Source organism: Gossypium raimondii, chromosome 12, assembly GCF_025698545.1.
Source record: "Gossypium raimondii isolate GPD5lz chromosome 12, ASM2569854v1, whole genome shotgun sequence".
Classification (NCBI taxonomy): domain Eukaryota; kingdom Viridiplantae; phylum Streptophyta; class Magnoliopsida; order Malvales; family Malvaceae; genus Gossypium; species Gossypium raimondii.
The window spans coordinates 33,754,120-33,774,552 of NC_068576.1; the positions used below are offsets into that span (position 1 = coordinate 33,754,120).

At 30.3% G+C, this 20,433-nt stretch overlaps 1 protein-coding gene across 1 annotated transcript; it reads left to right on the forward strand.

The window, feature by feature from the left end:
* The first annotated feature begins 104 nt into the window (after positions 1-104).
* On the forward strand, positions 105-2,487 carry LOC105763724 (scarecrow-like protein 6). Its single transcript, XM_012582050.2, has one exon. The coding sequence runs from the start codon at positions 305-307 to the stop codon at positions 2,234-2,236; it is 1,932 nt and encodes a 643-aa protein (XP_012437504.1). The 5' UTR covers positions 105-304; the 3' UTR covers positions 2,237-2,487.
* Positions 2,488-20,433: the final 17,946 nt, after the last annotated feature.

Here is a 20,433-nt window from a genome sequence, read left to right on the forward strand (position 1 = left end):
GCGTTCATTGCGTCCCACACAAATTTCTTTGTATATTTCTGATTTTTTCCCCTTTATATACCAAAAACTAAAAAGTAAGCACTCAATTGCTTTGTCAAAAGCCATTTATGGTAGGACCTCCATTAAAGAACACGACACCTTAATTTGCCCCCCTCCCCCCTTTCCTTTTATTTCTCTCTCTCTCTCTCTCTCTCTCTCTCTCTTCATATTCAAGTCTTCCCCTTTCTTCTACCTCTAGAATTTTGGGTGCTTCAAATTTTGGAGTGTACTTTTTTTTTATTTTTCTTTTGAAGTTTATTCTTAGATGAATGCCATACCCCTATCCTTTGAGGAATTTCAAGGGAAGGGGGCTTTAGATTTTGCTTCTTCAACTTCATCTTATTCCAATTCATCACTGTTATTACAACACCAGCAACAGAAAAAGTGGCAAAACAACGAGGAAAGTTGTTGCTATGTGGGATTTGATCCCACATCTACAAGAAGCCCGAGTCCACCAACGTCTTCATCAACACTGTCTTCCTCATTCGACGGAGGCAGCGGTGGTGCCTCCACGGACAGCAGCGGCGTGGCAGAAACAGTAACTGTCTCCAAAGGTAAAAGTCAGTCTTTTGATATAGGGACGGGAAAATGTGGTTTAAATATGGAGGATTGGGAGAATGACCAATCCATTTTGAGACTAATTATGGGTGATGTTGATGACCCTTCTTTGGGGTTAAACAAGATTCTTCAACCACCAAGTGGCAGCTGCAGCGGTGGTGGGTCTTCGGAAAATATAGAGTTTAATGCTGGTTTTGGTATGGTCGATCATAGTTTCGGGTTCGACTCCATTACTAGTAGTGTTAGCTTGATGAACAATGATATGGTTTCGTGTTTGAATCCTGTATTTGACCAAAACCAGGCCGAGTTCACCCAGAACCCGGTTATGTTATTCCCTTCGTATGCTGCTGAAATGCAGGAACATAATCTTTTGTCACCACCACCGCCGAAGAGATTCAATTCCGGCACAAGTGGACCGAATTATCAAGTACCGAAAGTTCAGTTTTCGGGTTCGGGACCGGAGCATTATCTCCAGCGTCAACAATTGCTTCATCAAAGGCCAACCACGCCGAAGATAGTGACTGATGAAATGGCGAACCAACAGCTTCAGCAGGCAATAATAGACCAATTAATTCAGGCCGCAGAGCTGATCGAAACCGGTGATCCGGTACTCGCGCAAGGGATATTGGCGCGGCTCAATCACCAGCTCTCCCCTGTAGGTAAGCCCTTTATAAGGGCTGCTTTCTACTTTAAGGAGGCCTTACAATTACTCCTTCGTTTCAACACTACCAACACTTCAACTTTGTATACTACCAATATTATTTTCAAGATCGCTGCTTACAAATCGTTCTCTGAGATATCTCCGACCATTCAATTCATGAATTTCACTTGTAATCAAGCGATTCTCGAGGTTTTCGAAGGGTGTAATCGAGTTCACATAATCGATTTTGATATCGGATATGGTGGACAATGGGCTTCTTTGATGCAAGAACTTGTTTTAAGAAATGGCGGTGCACCTTGTATGAAAATTACTGTGTTTGCTTGTCTAACAAGTTACGATGAATTCGAACTCAGATTCACAATCGAGAATCTTAAGCATTTTGCTAATGAAATCAACATGGGTTTCGATATCGAAATCGTTAGCCTCGAGGCATTGAATTCGTGTTCTTGGTATTCATTGCCCCTGCATTTCAGTGAAAACGAAACGATTGCTGTTAATCTACCGATCGGTTCTTTTTCCAATTACCCTTCAACTCTCCCGTTGATCCTCCGTTTCGTGAAGCAATTATCACCCAAAATCGTTGTCTCGTCTGACCGTGGCTGTGACCGAACCGATGTTCCGTTCCCTCACCACATAATCCATGCACTCCAATCATATTCCGGCCTACTCGAATCCCTCGACGCGGTGAACATGAACCTCAATGCGTTGGAAAAGATTGAAAGGTTCTTCCTTCAACCAAGCATTGAAAAAATCGTGTTAGGTCGACATCGGTCCCTCGAAAGAAGACCTCCATGGAGGAGTTTGTTTATACAATTCGGATTTTCACCATTAACATTCAGTAACTTCACTGAATCACAAGCTGAATGTTTGGTTCAAAGAACACCAATTCGAGGTTTCCATGTCGAAAAAAGACAATCGGCACTTGTTCTTTGTTGGCAAAGGAGAGAATTAATTGCTGCTTCAGCTTGGAGATGCTGATAACCACCATTGTAGGTGCTTCATAACTTTATTGGTTATTATTATTATTATTTGTTGCCTTGTCTGTGTTCTATCAAGAAACCGAACATGTTTAGCATTTGTATGGCTTTTGTACAGCTTACTTCGGATGTGGGTATAACTGGTTTGGTTCTTTTCTTTCATTTGGCTAAGTTGCTATTGTTAGTTATACAGTTAACAACAAAGGCGAAACAAAGTTATGTTAATGGAGAACTTAATTCAATCTTTGTCAATTTGCTTGTTCATGTCATCAATTCTCTCACAATTACACATTCAAATCCACTAAAATTGTTGTTCAATGCAGCACTAAATTGTGGTAAAACTACCATGGAAATTCATATATTAGAAATCAGATTGCATGTTCTCTTTCTACTAAAAAACTTGATAAATTGGTTCATAGGTGTTAGATCAAAAGATAAACTGATCTTTTTGTTAAAATTTTTATTTATTTCTACTGTTAAAAACTAGTCTCTGGACATCAGTATGATGTACACATGGTATTTCACATGTCATTGTTTGGTTATTTCGTTAGCTACACTAGTTTTTAATTGCACAATTGGATAAAAATTTTAATAGAAAGAATCAATTTTCTCTTTGGTATAACATAAATAGATTAATTTATTTGTTTTTTTAATAAAACGAACAAAATGTAATTTAACTTTTAATATAAGGACTTTTGTAATACTTTTACCATTAACTTGTCTATTATTATTTTTTGCAAATTCCCCTTTTATCATGTTTTTGGTTGGATAATAACTGTTGACACCATTTTTTTTGTAAAAACGGGGTCGACTTGGATTTTAAAAATGAAAACGAATATGGGAGTTGCCACCAATCCTTTTTGATAAGGTGTGATCGGGCCACATTGAAAATTAGTTGTTTTTAATAAACAATTTAATTTTATTAAAACAACGATTTTGGTCCACGAAATTCAGAAAAACGGGTTCGGGAGTCGATTACGTACGAGGAAGGATTAGCACCCTCGTAACGCCCAAAATTGGTACCTAGTTGATTAACAAATGTCTTAGTGTCGAAAATTGAAAACTTTAAAGAGATTTGAAATACGATCCTTGTATTAAAAACTTGTATAAATCAAATTACATGTTAAGACCCTCTCATTTCGGAGAGAGAAAATGTCACACCCAATGAGTTAGGGCATGATATTTCACATCCTCAAAAATGAGCTTGTCCTTAAAAAACTCATGCAACAAAATTCAAAAGGATATTCAATTGTTTAAATCAGATGAAGAAATCGCAGCCCAATACGTTAGGGCACAATTTCTCAAAATTCTAAACATTGAATATTACCTTTATTATTTTTTAGAAAAAAATTCTTATCTCGAGAAAACAACGTGTCATATCCAATGCGTTAGGACACAACGTATTGAATTCTCGATAATGAGCTTTTTATTTATGTTTTTAATTAAAGAGCATTCTCGATTATTTAAATTCAATGAAAAAATTGGAACCCAATGCGTTAGGGGCTCAATCCTCTCGAAGATCCCAAATACAAAAGATTGCTTTTATTTTCAAAATTTTCTTTTTTACGAATCTGGGTAAAAATTGATGCAATGGAATAACAATTATGATAATGTAAATAAAAATAATATGGGCAAAAACAAAAAGATAAATAAATAAGAATACAAATATATAAAAAAATCAATCATTATTACACAATAACAAGTAATAAACAAATAAAATGAAAGCATTAAAAAATAATGATAATAATAATGGATATGTAAATAAATAAATAAATGTCGAGTAAAACAATAATAGCAATAATGAAAATAAATAAAATTATAAAATATATGTGTATAAATACAACAAAGTTTAATATATATATATATATATAAACAAGTAAATAATGATATTGTATATATATGTTTAAAAATATATTAAAAATATGTATGTATATATGTATATATAAATTATAAAGTATATATAAAAAATATAAGTACGTACATATATAAAAATTAAAAATATGTAAGTATGTATATATATGTAAGTATGTATATATATAACAAAATCAAAAACGGTATAAATGGGTAAATAATAATAATAATAAGGTAAGTAATAATAATAATAATAATAATAATAATAATAAAACTAATTATTTTAATAATAATAATAATAAATAACAATAACGAGACTAAATTGAAAATAAAACAAAATCCCAGGGGAGAAATCAAAAATAAAATAAGGCAAAGGATTAATTTGTGATGTGCGCGAAAGGAGGGGACCAAAAAGAAAATATCCCGCCCTTCAAAACGCATCACTTTACGCGGGACTAAAATGAAACAAAAATAAAATTATGCGGCTAAATTGAAATAAAAGAAAAGAAAAGAAAAATGGGCAAATTGCAACGCGTTGCAAAAGCAGAGGGACCGCGTGCGCAAATATCCCTTTTTAAAAAAACACGCGGATCCCTCCCAGGGTCGGGTCACTGCGCGGGTCAGGGCCAAAACGGTGCCGTTTTGATACCTATGCGCACAGGCCAAAACGACGTCGTTTGGCCTTGCTATATAAATCACTTTTTTTTTAAAACCCTCATTTTTACTTTCACTTAAAAAAAAAACAAAGAAAACCTCTCAACCCCTTTCTCCCTCTCTCCGCTTCCAGGAAAAGGTCCAGCCGTTGGCCACTGTGGCAACCGCCGGTCGTCGGTGACGGCGCCGCCACCCACGGTGGCCGGAAAACCCAAAATTTTTTATTTTTAGCCCGTTTTAAGCCTAGATTTTAGATCAAGGAGGCAAATGCCTAAAAAAGGGAAAAAGAATGGAAAAGGTTCTACCTTTAGCCTTCTCTACCGATTTCAACACCGGAGAAAGTGTCCGACGGCGAGTCACGAAGCAACACAGGTGAGTCTCTTTCCCTTTTTTCCCTTTTTCTTATTATTTAATGTGTAAAAAAAATAAAAACAAAAACAAAATAAAAAGGATAAAAACAAGAATCGAACTAGAAAGCAAAAGAAATCACCTCTCAAATCTATTCTGTTTTCGGTTTTTTTATTAATGTTCATAAGAAAAAAGAAAAAAAGAAGGAAAACTACATTTTCATCTGGCCTTTATAGCCTGATTTTACATATTATTTTTATCTATTTCTACTGTTTGTTGTTGCGTGTTTGTTTCTCACTTTGCAGGTCTATCAGCGGGTGGCAGAGAGTAGGTGGGGGCGGTGCAAGTGGCGCAGCAGAGGCGATGATGGGGCTGGCGGCTCACCTGCATTAAAGACTAGGGTTCTGAAACCCTAGTTTTTTTATTCGGGTTTGGGCCACATTTTTATGTTTGGGCCACTGGTTTATTTATTGGGCCCTGGCAAATGGGCTTGTACAATAACCGTTCAACTGAAAAAAAGCTTATTAAGACATATTTCTGTTAGCTTTTCCAAATAATTTTTGTCCTTTCAAGATAAAATCACAATTATTGGAGTGTTTATGGGTGTGTTAACAATATGGTTGTCTGAATTGGATCTGATCGATTGGTATATCAATCCTAATAATAGGTTTGAATATATTTTCAAATGAAATCGATTGAACCAGGATTGAATTAAAAATCGGTAATCTGATCGATTTGATCACCTATCTAGTTTTTAAAATCATGGTTAACGAGGGTAAATATTTATTGGTTTAATTATGAATTCTATCTTTTTACTTTATGAAAAGGGGTAATATAATTTTTGGCCCCTGAATTTGGCAACTAGGTCCACTTTGATACATATACTTTTTTTAGTCCACTTTGGTCCTTGAATTTGACAATTAGATCAATTCTGGTCCTTGAACTTGGATTCTATTCCGTCAAAATTTGATGATGTGATCAAAATTACTGACACACGATCAATAGGATGGATCGAGAATTGATTGATATAACAATCCAAACAAATGGGTTGAATTGATTGTCTCAGAAACTGCTTAAAATTGATAAAAATCGAAAACCAAGACAAAATCGACAGTTAAACACGTTAAACTGATTTAATAAAAAAATTATTTTTAGATTTTATGAATTATTAAATATTTATTTAATCATTGTTGGTCAGACGGTCAAATTAATTGAATTGGAAATCAGTGGTCTAATATGTTCAACCATCGGTCCAATTATTAAAAAACTAAATATAACACTATGATCTTACAACACATTATCTCTTAAAAATTTTTATATATATTTTTAATTTTCAAGTGATGATGTGACACAATCAAAGTGCCACATCATCAAATTTTTATATTTTTCAAGTTCAAGGACCAAAATGGATCTAGTTATCAAGTTCAGGTGTCAAAGTGGACCAGAGAAAAGTATATATATCACAGTGAACCTAGTTGTAAAGTTTAAAGGGCAAAAATTATATTATCCCTTTGAAATTGAGAAACTAATCATTCTATTTTTATTTGTTCGAATTTGACCATTGCAATTGGAATCGAGAAGTTTATATAGCTGGTAAATATATGAACTTAAACCAATTATTTTTATTAATTTGTTGTATATAAATTACTAAATTTATTTATTTTATTAATTTCTTGTTGAATTGTTGATTTTCAAGTTAGAATAAGATTTAATAGAATTACCCTAACCTTAGTATTTAACTCATTAACTAAAAGTGTTCACCTCATACTCAGGTCGTGGGATCAAATCACAGAATTTATCTACTAACAATGTGTGACAATGATTTCCTCCAGTAAATAATATGTAAATTAAAATAATCATAGGTTTATGGCATCAAATGCCTAAATTTCCTCATATGTTGATGAATTAACCAAAACATATTAAATAATTATTGCTTTCATGAGGATGTCCATTAAGGGTGGTTGCAATAGATAAATAATCTCATTATATTATATAGTGACTGGTGTGCATATCATTGATAATTTAATGTTAACTTTTTCCATAATGCAATCACATGGGTGTTGTACCATTGGACCCCACATAATTAGTTTAGAACTCTCTTTTAAAAAAAAAAACTTTTTAATTTCTTAAAAATCACAATCATATTATTTAAGGATGAAGGCCATGTTGCATATGACTTATGATAAAGACAAAGAGAAATATTTTTATAATAATGATAACTACCATTACTAATATTTTTATCCTATTAAAGAATAAGACATTGAATGTGTTATCTTCAATGCCAATCACTCTAAAACTTAACTATTCTTGTAAATTTCAATATTATTTTATTCTCTCATTGCCTAAGTGTAAAATATTAGTAAGATAAATTTAGGGTTAGTATTTTGTTGGGTATTTAAGTTCTAATGTAATACATATATTTAATAAAAGTTATACGTTTTAGGGTTTATTTAAAAACACTTCTAATTTTAACCGACATTGATTGAGGATTGGTGGCGTTAACTAGTTGAATTGTCATTCTGAAATGGTTACTTAATTATTCAATTTTTCTTTACCATTAAATGATTAATGGAAAGATAACTTAGAAGCTTTTAAAATTAGCATAATAGCAACTTTAACCCTCAACATTTATACAATGTATCAATTTAGTCTTGATTCTAAAAATTTAACTCTCAATATTTACAAATTGTCTAATTTAGTCTTTTGCATTTTCTCTTTTATTTGTGACCCTTTCATATAAAAAGTTAAAAAAATTTATCGTTAAATTTGATCGAAATATACCAAAAATAGAAACACTAAAAATTCAAGATAATAATCTTCATCTTTTCTCATTCTTTTAAAATTAACACTTAATGTTACAAAGAAAAACAAAGCGCAAAAAAAAACAAAACTACATAATGTGTAAATGTTGAGTGTTAAACTTTTAGAATCAATAATAAATTGACACAATGTATAAATTTTGAGTGTTAAAGTTGCTATTATGTCAATTTTAAAAGCTATCAACATATCTTTCCGTTAGTGATTTTACAGTTGGTGACTAAAAAAGAACAAAAAATCAAATAGTTGGGTGACCAAAAAAGAAATTTACTAATAGTTGGGTGACTACCAGTGCAGTTTACCCTAAAATAAATTTAATGTTAATTGTGAATTTATTTAATTTGTTAAACAAAATATGATGATTGTGGTTTTTTCGGGCTTTAAGGTTAACTTAATGAAAGTTAATTGCTAATATTATTAGTTAACTATCAATTTTCATCAAATCAACTCTAAAACTCGAATTAAACACTAAAGAAAAACTAAAATCATTACCTTTAAATACCAAAATGTATAACATTTACTAAATATAAACGTAAAATTTAATATTAAATAATGTATTAAATCATAAATTTATTAATTCCAATTTGTATATTTATAATACTTAGGACATAGAGTTAGAAATGTTCAATAATGATTGATGTTTATGTTTTGTCTGTCTTAATTTTCTATTTGGCAATTCTATAAACAAGTCTCTTGAGTAGTTGCACTTTGTTGTTACCCTCAAATTAATGTCCTAAAATTGATGTATTATTTTTATTTTATTATAATTATGATTGTGATTTTTGTAAATTAATAATTTATGGTGGGTTAATTTTAATTTTGAACTGTATTTTGATTATTTTATATGTTACAATTACATCTAATTTTAATGAAATTATCAAATATTATAGAGAAATAATTATATGTAAATTGTTAAAAGTGTATTAAATCGAATAGTCTCATAATTGGGTGTGACACCAAGGAGCTGGCAAGGGCTCGATCTTTCTAAAATGAAAAATTTCTTTTAACTCCTTAAAATTTATAAAATTAAAAGTTAGTATATGAAAAATTTACACTTTATCCCTCTCAAATGATAAAATCCAATTTAGACTTTTAAAATTATAAAGATATAAGGTGATTAAATGATGAAATTATATTTTCACTTTCATAATTAGTCTCTCAAAAAGAATTTCTAACTTCGCCATTGCTCTTAACTAATGTCTTAAGTTCGAGTATGGTGGATGAAGAATATAGAAATGAAAATGCTATGCCTCTCATTTAACAGTGTGATATGATTCAACTTTGAATTAAATGTGATCATGGTACACCTAAGGTCTCAAACAATATATATATATATATATATATATATATATATAATTTATGAATCATTAATTGGTTTTAATTAATTTGTTACCTAATACTGTAATTTGTTTAAGATTGTGACGGACAAGCGAACGATAGTTTAGATGTTGAACTTTTGAGCCTACTTAATCAATGATTAACACGAGTTTATTTAATTCAAATTTAGTCATTTTAATTTAATTTTTTAAATCCAAATTAATTTCATTATTAACAAATTAACATTTTGAATCCATTTAAATTATATTCACATAATTTATATCATAAATAATTTATTCCAAGAAAAAAAGACTTCGCCATGTTCTTACACATTGGGGGAAATCTATTCATATGCATTATATTCAGCTTTCAAACTCGATTTCAAAATTATTTAATTTTGAAACTATTCGAATGAGAAATAATCGAAATGAAGACAAAAGTATTATGGAGGCTCTTATAGTGAGATTCAGATTGTATTTTACCCTATTATTAAAAAAATGTGCAAATTAATCTATATACTTTAGATTAAAGAGTAGATTGGTTATTCTATTAAAAATTTCATCCATTCCAGCTGTTAAAGACTAGCCCATGTACGTCAATATGTGGTAAATGTAGCATGTCATGTATCACTAACTAGTTATCATATCAGCCACGTCAGTTTTTAATAGTATAAATAAATGAAATTTTTAATAGAAACAACCAATTTACTTTTTAACCTTACATACAAAAGCTAATTTACCATTCCTTTAAGTAAAAAAATAAAATATAATCCAACTTCAAATATTAAAACCTTTAAATATTTTTACCTCGAAGCGAATGGGATACGTTATAAAACTCATCTTACCACTCCAACAAGGAGAGGTACAATAGAATGAAGGGTCATGATCTTACATTGGTACATGCGTCCGTACAATACATACGAAAACTGAGCCCGATGAAGCCAATCCAAAGATCTACGGACTGAAATGGCAAGGCAGAGAAAAGTGGGGGCCTACCAATATTGCAGAGCCAAAGAGACCAATGTACTTTCATTGCTGGAGAGCCCAGTAAAATGAGCATGGAAACATGTCTATTTTCAGATCACCTACAGACCGTCCTATTGAAATGTCTTCGTCAATTAAGATTAAGCAATCTTTTTACGGTCGGATTCATGCTGTTTTTGGGACAAATCACCATCTCATTTGCCTCAAACAAAGCGACACTGCACCAGTGGCGGAAGAAACTTACCGACTCAAAGGATTTTCGTGTTTATCAATGGCAGATTTTGTGTTTTATTTAAAGGAAATCACATTGTTCATCTCCCCATCTATCCATGCCAAAATTATTTTATCTTCTTCGTGTAAGGGTAAATATACGATTTAGTATTTGAATTTGGTTTCGACACTCAAATTAAAATTTGAGTTTTGTTTCAATATTTAATTTGGTATTTGAGTTTTTTTAATCGTATTTATATTTTTTAAAGTTAATATACAATTTGATATATGAGTTTGGTTTTAACGTTCAATTTTGGTACTTAAATTTGACTTCAATCTTCGATTTGGTACCAAACAAAACGAGATCATGTGGCCGAATGAATATTTGTGTAAAAAGAAAAACATAAGTACTTTAATTGGAACTAGAAAAAACTCAAATACCAAATTGAATATCAAAGTCAAACTTAGATGCCTAATTCAAATACCAATTTGAATATTGAAGCCAAACTCATGTATTAAATTGGGACAAAAAAATCAAGTGCCAAATTGAACATTGAAGCCAAAATCAAGTACCAAATAGTATATTAACTCTTTTTTTCTTAGATCGCATATGGCAAATGATAACATTTGGTCTAAGCACTAAATTAAACATTAAAACTAAACTTAGGTACCAAATATTATATTAACCTAGTATAAATATATAATGTGTATAGTAGTCTCTTTATGATTAAAGCAAGTAATTATGCTTTTTCTTTGGACATTTCTCTTTAAATGTTTTTATTGGTAATTATGTAATCAAGCAGATTGTCGGCTTATTTTACTCTTGGAAACACTATATGCCTTTGACACTCCAATGGCAAAATATGAACCAAAATAAAATTCGAAAAAGAAAGTTTAAAGGAAAAGTTAAATTATGTTAATAGCTTACTATATGCTATTGTCAATTTACCCTTATAATATATAACTATTAAAAGATAAAATTGTAAAATGCATTATTGGAAATAAAAACCTAAATACTTGTTTTTCTTTAAAAGATTGAAAATAATCAATTGAGTCTTATACAAAAGGGCGTGAGTTCGAGTGCGTTTTAATATGAATTATCTTTCAATTCAAGGAGTTTAAAAATTATGAGTAAAAATAAAATTATTTCAAAAAATTTAAAAATAACTAATAAAAGAAGAACGATAATAAATATATCCTACATCTATAAAGATAATAGCGATATTCAAATTTATACATTTATGGTAAAACAACCCAGATCGAGAGGTGATAAATTTGACGAGGACAGATAATTTGTGGAGCAAAAGCTATATGTATATGCATACATATAATCGGGAAAGGCAAAGTTTCATGGTGGAGGAACAGAAAGAATAATTTTTCCTTTATACATCCATAAATGGGATAATTAAAAACACACACACACACAATGTATAGTCATTTTCTTGGCTTAGTAGCTAGCTAAGAAACCTTTGCCCCTCCACAAACCATAGACAACCCCACAATGAGCTTTCATGGAACAAAGACCACAACAACAATGAGTTTTATACCAAGTTTAAAAAAGGGATAATATAATTTTTTAACCTTTGAATTTGGTAATTATGTCCACTTTGGTATATGTACTTTTTTCTATCCATTTTGGTACTTGAACTTGGTCATTAGATTTATTTTAGTCCTTAAACTTGAAAAAATATAAAAGTCTGATGACATGGTACAATATTAGAGTGTTACATATTTTCAAAAAAAGAAAAAAGAACTTAGAGTATCACATACAGTGTTCTAATATTCGGATAAGTGGTTGAATCGATTAGACCATTGATTCTCAATTCTATTGATTTGATCGATTCAACTACTGGATCGATAATAATTAAAAATTTATAAAAATAATAAAAAATTATTAAATCGGTTCAACCTATTCAACTATTGGTTTTTGTCCTAGTTTTCTATTTGTATCGATTTCGAGCAAATTCTGATTCAATCGATTCAACCTCTTTGTTTGGGTCAGTATACTGGTCGATTTTCAGTCCAATCAATTTGACCAACCAATCTAATCATGTTCCAATAATACTGGTCACATTATCAAATCTTGACGGAACCGAAATTCAGAGACCAGAATGAATCTAGTTGCTAAGTTTAGACACCAAAGTGAACCAAAACAAAGTATAAGTATCAAAATGAACATAATTGTCAAATTTAAGGGCCAAAAGTTATATTATCCCTTAAAAAATGCAATTTAAGCCCTAAGAAAGAGAGTAATAATAACAAATGACAAAAAATGAGCTTGCCTTTTTGCAAAAAGATATACTTGGATAGAGACTTGAGTAAAAACAAACTATATGGATGTTTTTCTTTTCTTTTCTTTTCTTTTTTTTAAATTTTTTTCCCATTTGCTTTTGTTCCTAGGTACGTGGTCCATTTGAGAGAGGAAAGTGAAAGAACATGAGCAAAATGCAAAGGAAAGTGGCTTTGTCTTGCCCTTATCATAATTCTCACAAAAAAAAAAAAACCCAAATTCAAAGCTGGACCTGCCATTGTAATTTCCTTTAGTCACCTCAATAGTTGAAAGCAGATTCCATGGAATTGAGAATAGAGAGAAAAGAGCTTAAGATTTTGCTAGGCATCTTCTAGATATGGAAGCCCATTAAAGTGGCTCACTTTTTCTTTAAACTTTGAAGCTCTTAAAAAAATTACACTAAGGTGATCAAACTATTAGTAAATTTATATTTTAGTCATTTAACAATAAAAAGTTATAAAATGGTTACTAAACTATTCGAAAATTTTCATTTAAATCACTGGGTTGTTAAAATTGTTGTTGTATGCCTTTCTTTGTTCACACTCCTTGCATCAATCGAAAACTCTCTTTCCCTTTCTTTTCTACAATTCAATTTATTTTCATGAAACAACTTTGAACATCACGAATCTGCAAACAAAATCCAAACAACTTTCTTCTTTGGTTTTTGACAATGATCGTCACATCAACTTGGATATAAGATATATTCTTTTACTCGTCGATGGGTATTGATCTATCGTATCAATCATCGAATCATCATTTGGAGCTCACTAGCCGAACTTTAAAAAAAAAAAAAACCTTAACAGCCCAGTGACTTAAATAATATTTTTTTGAATAGTTTAGTGACCATTTCGTAACGTTTTAAAATTGAGTGACCAAAACATAAACTTAGTAATAATTTAGTAACTTCGGGTGTAATTTACTCCATAGAAATGCCCTTCCTTGGAAAGTATAATAATGATGAGCAACTTTCATTAAGGAATTGAGGTAAGCACTTTTGTCTTCAAGAAGCCTCCTTGGAGTGAGGGATTCAGTTATATATGAGTGTATACATATATGTGTATGTGTATGTATTGTTTTTAAGAACAAAGATATGCTAAAGACTTTGGGACATTGGGCAGCTTTTGTCTTCTTCAAAGTTGAAAAAAGAAATTGGGTCCCTTCGCATGGGTAAAAGAATATCGAAAAGCTTTTTGGAAAAAAAAGAGCCCAGTGTCAATAACCCTTTTTGAGGTGACTTAAGCTTATTAATTTACTGTTGCGTTGAAATTGCTAAAATCTTTGTTTAGATTTGTCCCAAAACAAAAGGTTATGATTTATGAAGGTTCATTGTTGAGTTTTTAAAAACTTAGATGATCATTAGTTTAGTTGTATAGCTATTAAGTTTTGCGGGATGCTGGAGTAGATAACGATGATGATTTACATTGTAGGTAATCGAGGATGGAGGTTTAAAAGTGGTGTTTGAGCAGAATGAGAGTTATATTGTTCATCTCGTGTATGTCCCTTTGTCTTTATACTAAGATGAGGTATTTACAGAAAGACGTTGACTTGAGGTGGGTCTCTGCCATATGCAGGGGTAGTGCTAGGGAGGTCCGCAGGAGTTCGGCTTTCCTAAAATAAAAATTTTCATTTTGATCTTTAAAATTTTGAAAATTTAAGTTAGTAGCCTTCCAAAAACATAAAATTTTGATTTGATCTCTAGAAATTTTTTCTAGCTTCCCCTTTGTCTATATGTGCGAATGGTAGAGTAAAGGATTGTTAGCTAGGAGTACTGTTGGAGCTGATGTCCGGTACAGGGATATGATGGTTGAGGAGTGCTGGCAAAAACTCTTCGTCATATATTTTGTAGGGATTATGTGGGTTACTTGACACGGTGTTTTGATGAGATAAGATTAAGATTATGCGAGGTCAAATTTTACCAAATTTCACAACACAAATAAAGATGATGTGACGAAAATATAATAATGAGGTATATGTTACTGATAATGTTAATTTGATTCACTTCAAAACATTTCACGTTGGCACTAGAAACATCACATTCCTACACATAAGAAGTTTTAGAATTATGATTTATATTCGATGTGTATAAATTTATTAATTTATTTGATATTCCTTTTCCTTTTCTTCCTTATAGGCATTTGATGTTCCCTTAGCAATGAAGCAATCTCTTTTATGTTTATCATGTGCTCTATATTAATTAACAATCATATTCTATGATTCGATTCCACATGATTAATTGCATGATTTCTTCAATATTAGAAACTTTTCCCAATGATTTGATCTCCCCACTAATTTTGTAATTGAAAATTAGTACTAAATATTGCTAATGATTTTCATTTCTCAATCTTTGGCTAAAACCATGCAGATAATAATAATAATAATATATATGAAAGTGAGAATTGGTTGAGCCATATATAAAGCACAATGATAGCAACCCTTTTAACACACATGTCATACCAAATTAAAAATTTGAAAAACTTAATTTTAGATTTTAATTAAATTAATCTAATTAAATAAATTAATATTACTTAAAGTAAATACGATCACGAATTTTAAAACTGCTTCATACCCTAATTATTACTCATCAACTAATAAATTATGATATGGTTAAACACAAAAACAAAAAAGAAAAGAAGGAAATCATGAAAACAAATGAAGCTAAAAGCCAAAAAAAAAAAAAAAAAACCTAGGGAGCATCCAAGGCAAAATGTACCTAAAAAAAGCAAAAAGGCGATATGAGGTAAGGTTCTCATAAGGTGTGCGTATGCAATAGACGTCGGGACTTTTTCCTTTATATTTTTTTTTTTGAGTATTATTTATGTTCGTTTTACAGCTCATTGAATCGTCTTTAAAATTTAAATCTATGTTTTGCTAAGCCAATAATGCAAGCATGATACACTTAAATTTTAAACCTTAAATCTTATATTTCTTTTTAAGAGTACAATATGTGTTATTAACACTTACTAGTTTTTATCTTTTTTTTTTTTTGAATTCACTGGCCTTTCATTTGTATTTTACGATTTATAAAAATTAATTTTACAGGATTCACAGTAACCCTTCTAAATAATGTCATAAAATTCAAACCTGAATCTTTTTCTTAAAAATACAATATGACGTAATTATTCGTATTTTTTCCTCATACAATTATCTTTAATTTGGTGTTCAGTGCCCAACTTTAATAGATGCTTGCCCACCATATCTTTCTCCAAGTACTCATTTCCTTTTCTTTTTTTCTTTTTATAAACTTTTCCTTCATTGTTTTCATTTAAAATCTCGTTTGTTTGTTTTCCCAATCATTTTCTTTCTCCAATTTTCATTTTAGTCAGCTTAGACACAACGCATTCATTCCATCCCACACAATGTTTTTTTTTTTTCCTTTTTGTATCGTGAAATTTTGCCTTTTTATACTAAAAAAGTAAGCACTCGAGGCTTTGTGAAAAGCCAATTATGGTAGGCCCTCCATCAACCAACACAGCTCTCCTTCATACTCAAGACTCTTGCGTCGAGTTCGGATTAGGGTAAGTGTTTGATCAAATTAAATAAAAATTGAGTTTTAAATACAGCTTAACTAAATTCTGAGCCAAACTTAATTAAACCCATTTAAGATAAAATAAAAATGTATCAATATTATTTGTTCTATTCACGAGACTCCAACTTTAGACTTCGTATTCTCTTTTTCCTATATTTGGTGGAGGGTTTGGCCCCACACGGGGTACTTTGCATGGATGGTTTCTCTTTATCCCATTCTTCTTCTCTTTTTATCTTTCCTTTTTGTATCTTTAGAAAAATCTGATTAAGATGTCAACCCGACGTTAATTATTTATTGCTTAAGTCCTTTTAATTTTTCATTATTATAATTTTATAATAATTTTTTATTCTTATTCTTATCACTTTTTTATGGTTGTTAATTCTTTTATATGTCAAATAAATTAGTGGATTATATTAAAGGTTTGTTTTTCGATATAAATATATACTAGTTTACAGTACATCTACGATGTGACTGAAAAACAAAATTATATAGCAATTATAAAAATAATATAAATTATAAATGAGGTTAAAGTATAAATATTAAAAACTATAGAGATTTGAGTTCAAAATTTACTATTTTTCTATATAAAATGATAAAATACTCTAAAAATAATACAATTTAAGTTGCAAAGTAAGTATTTTCGTTATTACCCAATTGAGTTGGTGCTCGGTTGGCCAGTAACACCAAATTCAATAAATAATTTAATATTAGTAGAGATATTACTCAATTGACACCGTTGTTATTGCAACAATAAAAAGGACGTAGGTTCAAGCGTGTTTAAGTATGTTTTTTCTCTAATTTAAAAGTTGAAGGGGGATTATAGATAGAAATAGACATTGTATCAAAAAATACATTAGGTCAAATTATAATCATAATCCCTTTACTATGTTCAAGTTAACATTGTTAACTACTTCAATTAAAATATGTTAGAAAGAATATATCTTTTTGAGCGAGCTTGGAAAACATAGGCTTAAATTTAAAGTTTTTTTTTTTTAAAAAAAAAATCTAACCTCAACAATTTAAGGTAACATATACCTATGTTAAACAGACAAGTCCATGTGACACTTAAAAAGGATTTGGCAACTTCGTGTATGGGTCTTGTCTTTCATTTGCTGCCACCACTAATTAATAATAATTGGACTCGCCACCATTTCTAATTCAATTTTCCTTTTTCTCTTTTAATTTCTTTTTGGTTATAGAGAATTAACGGAAGTTTGATTTTGTTTTAATAAGTGTCTGGAATTATTTATAGTCCTTCCTCAATCTTTTAATAGAAAAATAAATGTGTTTCAACACGCTTAAATTTATGTCTTTTCGTATAAATAACAATGTTAATGTCAATCGAACTAAAATTTAATAGGCATATAAAACTCAATTTCGGAAAATTTTTAACGTGAGTATATTAAATAGTTTTTATGGGAAAGATCTAAAAAGTAATTAAATAGTGGAACCGACAATATGAGGAGTAGCATCAAGTATCATTATCATAACTGCCAAAATCAATTATGATAAGATTGAAGTTAAGTCCATGTTATATAATAGTAATTGTAAAGGGTTTATCACCTATAATGTTTTATGTTTTTCTTTTCATTTTAGTCATGAAAATATTAAATATAATATTTTTATTTTTATTTTCTTCCTGATAAGGTGTAACTCTAATTTTATTAATGTCTTACATATATGGATTTGATATAGGTATTAAATGTTTAATCCTAACTTTTATTATATAACATTGTTTATTACATTATTGTTATACTTAATAAATATATAGTATTTATATTAAATTAATATTGTCGAAACCGTTTTTTGAAAACAAAAAATTTTGTTGTCAACTTTTAAAAATAAAACTAGAGTCGCCACCGATCCTTTTATTAAGGTGTGATCGGCCCACCTTAAAAAAATATTTTGGCCTACGAATTTTGAGAAAACGAGTCTGGGAGTCAGTTACGCACGAGGAAGGGTTAGCACCCTTGTAACGCCCAAAATCGGTACCAAATTGATTATTTGATGTCTTAGTGTCGAAAGTTAAAAAAGATTTTAAAATAAGCTTGAATGATGAAATTTGTAAAAGGATAACCAATTGTTCAAGTCATGTAAAGAAATCGAGTCCCAATACGTTAGGGTACGATTCCTCATAATCCCCGAACTTTGAATATCACTTTTATTTTATGCGAAAATCTTCATTTCGAGAAAGTAACAGGCCACACCCAATACGTTAGGGCACAACAAGTTAAGTTCCCAAAAATGATTTTTATGCTCATGCATTTTGAATAAAGAATATTCTCGGTCATTTAAGATTAACAAAGAAAATCAGAACCCAATACGTTAGGGCTTAATTTCCTCAAAATCCCAAACCTCAAATAATGCTTTTATTCAAAAAACCTTTAAATCAAGAAAAAATGATTTTGGTATATCGAAAAAAACCAAGATTTATTTTCCAAAGGGTATGTTAAAATTAATGTATAATATGAAGCAAATATTTTAATTTAAAATATATATATATACATGTACTTACAAAATATGTAAACACAAGCAAAATATACAAGTACATTTGAAAAATGTGTATGCATATATTCAACATACATATACAAGTGTATGCATGTAAAAAAACATGTACAATGAACTTATAATAATCTCCAACAATATGCATGTAGATTTCAAAGAAAGTATGCATATATGTACAAAAATAAGGAAAATACATATGTATTGTAAAATATAAGTGTACATACATATATACTTATTTATAAAGGCTATGAAAACAAAAAAAAGGAAAATATATATGTATGCGAAATTTATGAAAATAAGGTAAAAATATAAAAATATGTACATGTGTATATATTTACAAAATAAAAGAAATGTATAATATATATATATATATATATATATATATATATATAATATAAAGTATAAAAATTAAAAATAATAAAAAGAACATATATAAAAACGTATGTATATAGGCATATATATATATATATATAAATGTAAAGATTATGGAAATAAAATAATATATATAAAAACAGAAGCATGCATATATAAAATCCTAATATATATATATATATATTAAGTATGCATAGATATGATATATAAAATATGCGAATGTATATGTACAGAAAATATAATAATAATAATGATAGTAAATAATGTAATAATAATAGCAATGGAAATAATAAATAAAAACGAAATTAAAAACGAATTTGTAAGAAAAAACAATAAATGTAATTAAAACGAAATGAAGGACTATATTGCGATGCGCATTATATGAGGGGGATCAAAATGGAAATAATCCGCCTCCCTAAAATGTTGCGCAGCAATGGGGACTGACTTGAAACAAAAGTAAAACATGTGGCCAAAATTAAAAGAAATAAAAAAAATGATTTTAACATGCTCCTAAAAATCAAGGGACTAAATGCGCAAATTAACCATTTGGCCAGAACGCGCGGATCCTCCCCTCCGGGTCGGGTCACCGCGCGGGTCTGGTCATTAAACAGCGCCGTTCATGTCTTTGCATAAATAAAAGCAATTGAAAGAAAAAAAAACATTTGGTTCCTTTTAAAAAAAAAACAAAGTGTGGCTCTGCTAGGGTTCTTTTAACCCATTCCGCGCCGTCGCCCATCTGCCCCTTCACCAAAGCTCCGATGACGGCGGAGATGGTGGTGGCACGGCGACCTCGACGAACAGGTAAGTGTTTTTCCCTTCTTTTCTTTGTTGTTTTAGGTAAAATAAATAAAAAATAAAGAAAATAAAAAGAAATATATAAACAAAAAGAACAGTGAATACTACAAAATAAAAACCTTTGAAAAAAACAAATTTCCTTTGTATTTCTCTGTATTTTTCCTTCTATTCTCGTATCTCTTTTCACTACAATCCCCCCCTTTTGAGTACATGAAATAGCGCTTTTATAGCCCGAAAATTGTTTGCTATTTTACATGTTTTCTTCTATTGGACTCTTTAATCCGTGTTTGCAGGTGAAAGTGGAGATTTCAGCGCGCGCAGAGGTGGTCGACTCCGGATCTTGCGGTAATTTGGAGAAGTTCTTGTTGGGATTTGACTAAGCGCTTAGGGTTTCTGTTTTGGGGGTTTGGGCTGTTAATTGGGCCTGTTTTGAGTGGGTCTGGGCATTATTGGGCTTGTACAAATATTGTCGAAACCATTTTTTTGAAAAACGGGGAGTCGACTTTAAAAACGAAAATGGAGTCGCCACC

Bases quoted from the DNA above. Each gene is read 5' to 3' on its own strand.
- LOC105763724 (XM_012582050.2), top strand. From the start codon at position 305: ATGAATGCCATACCCCTATCCTTTGAGGAATTTCAAGGGAAGGGGGCT.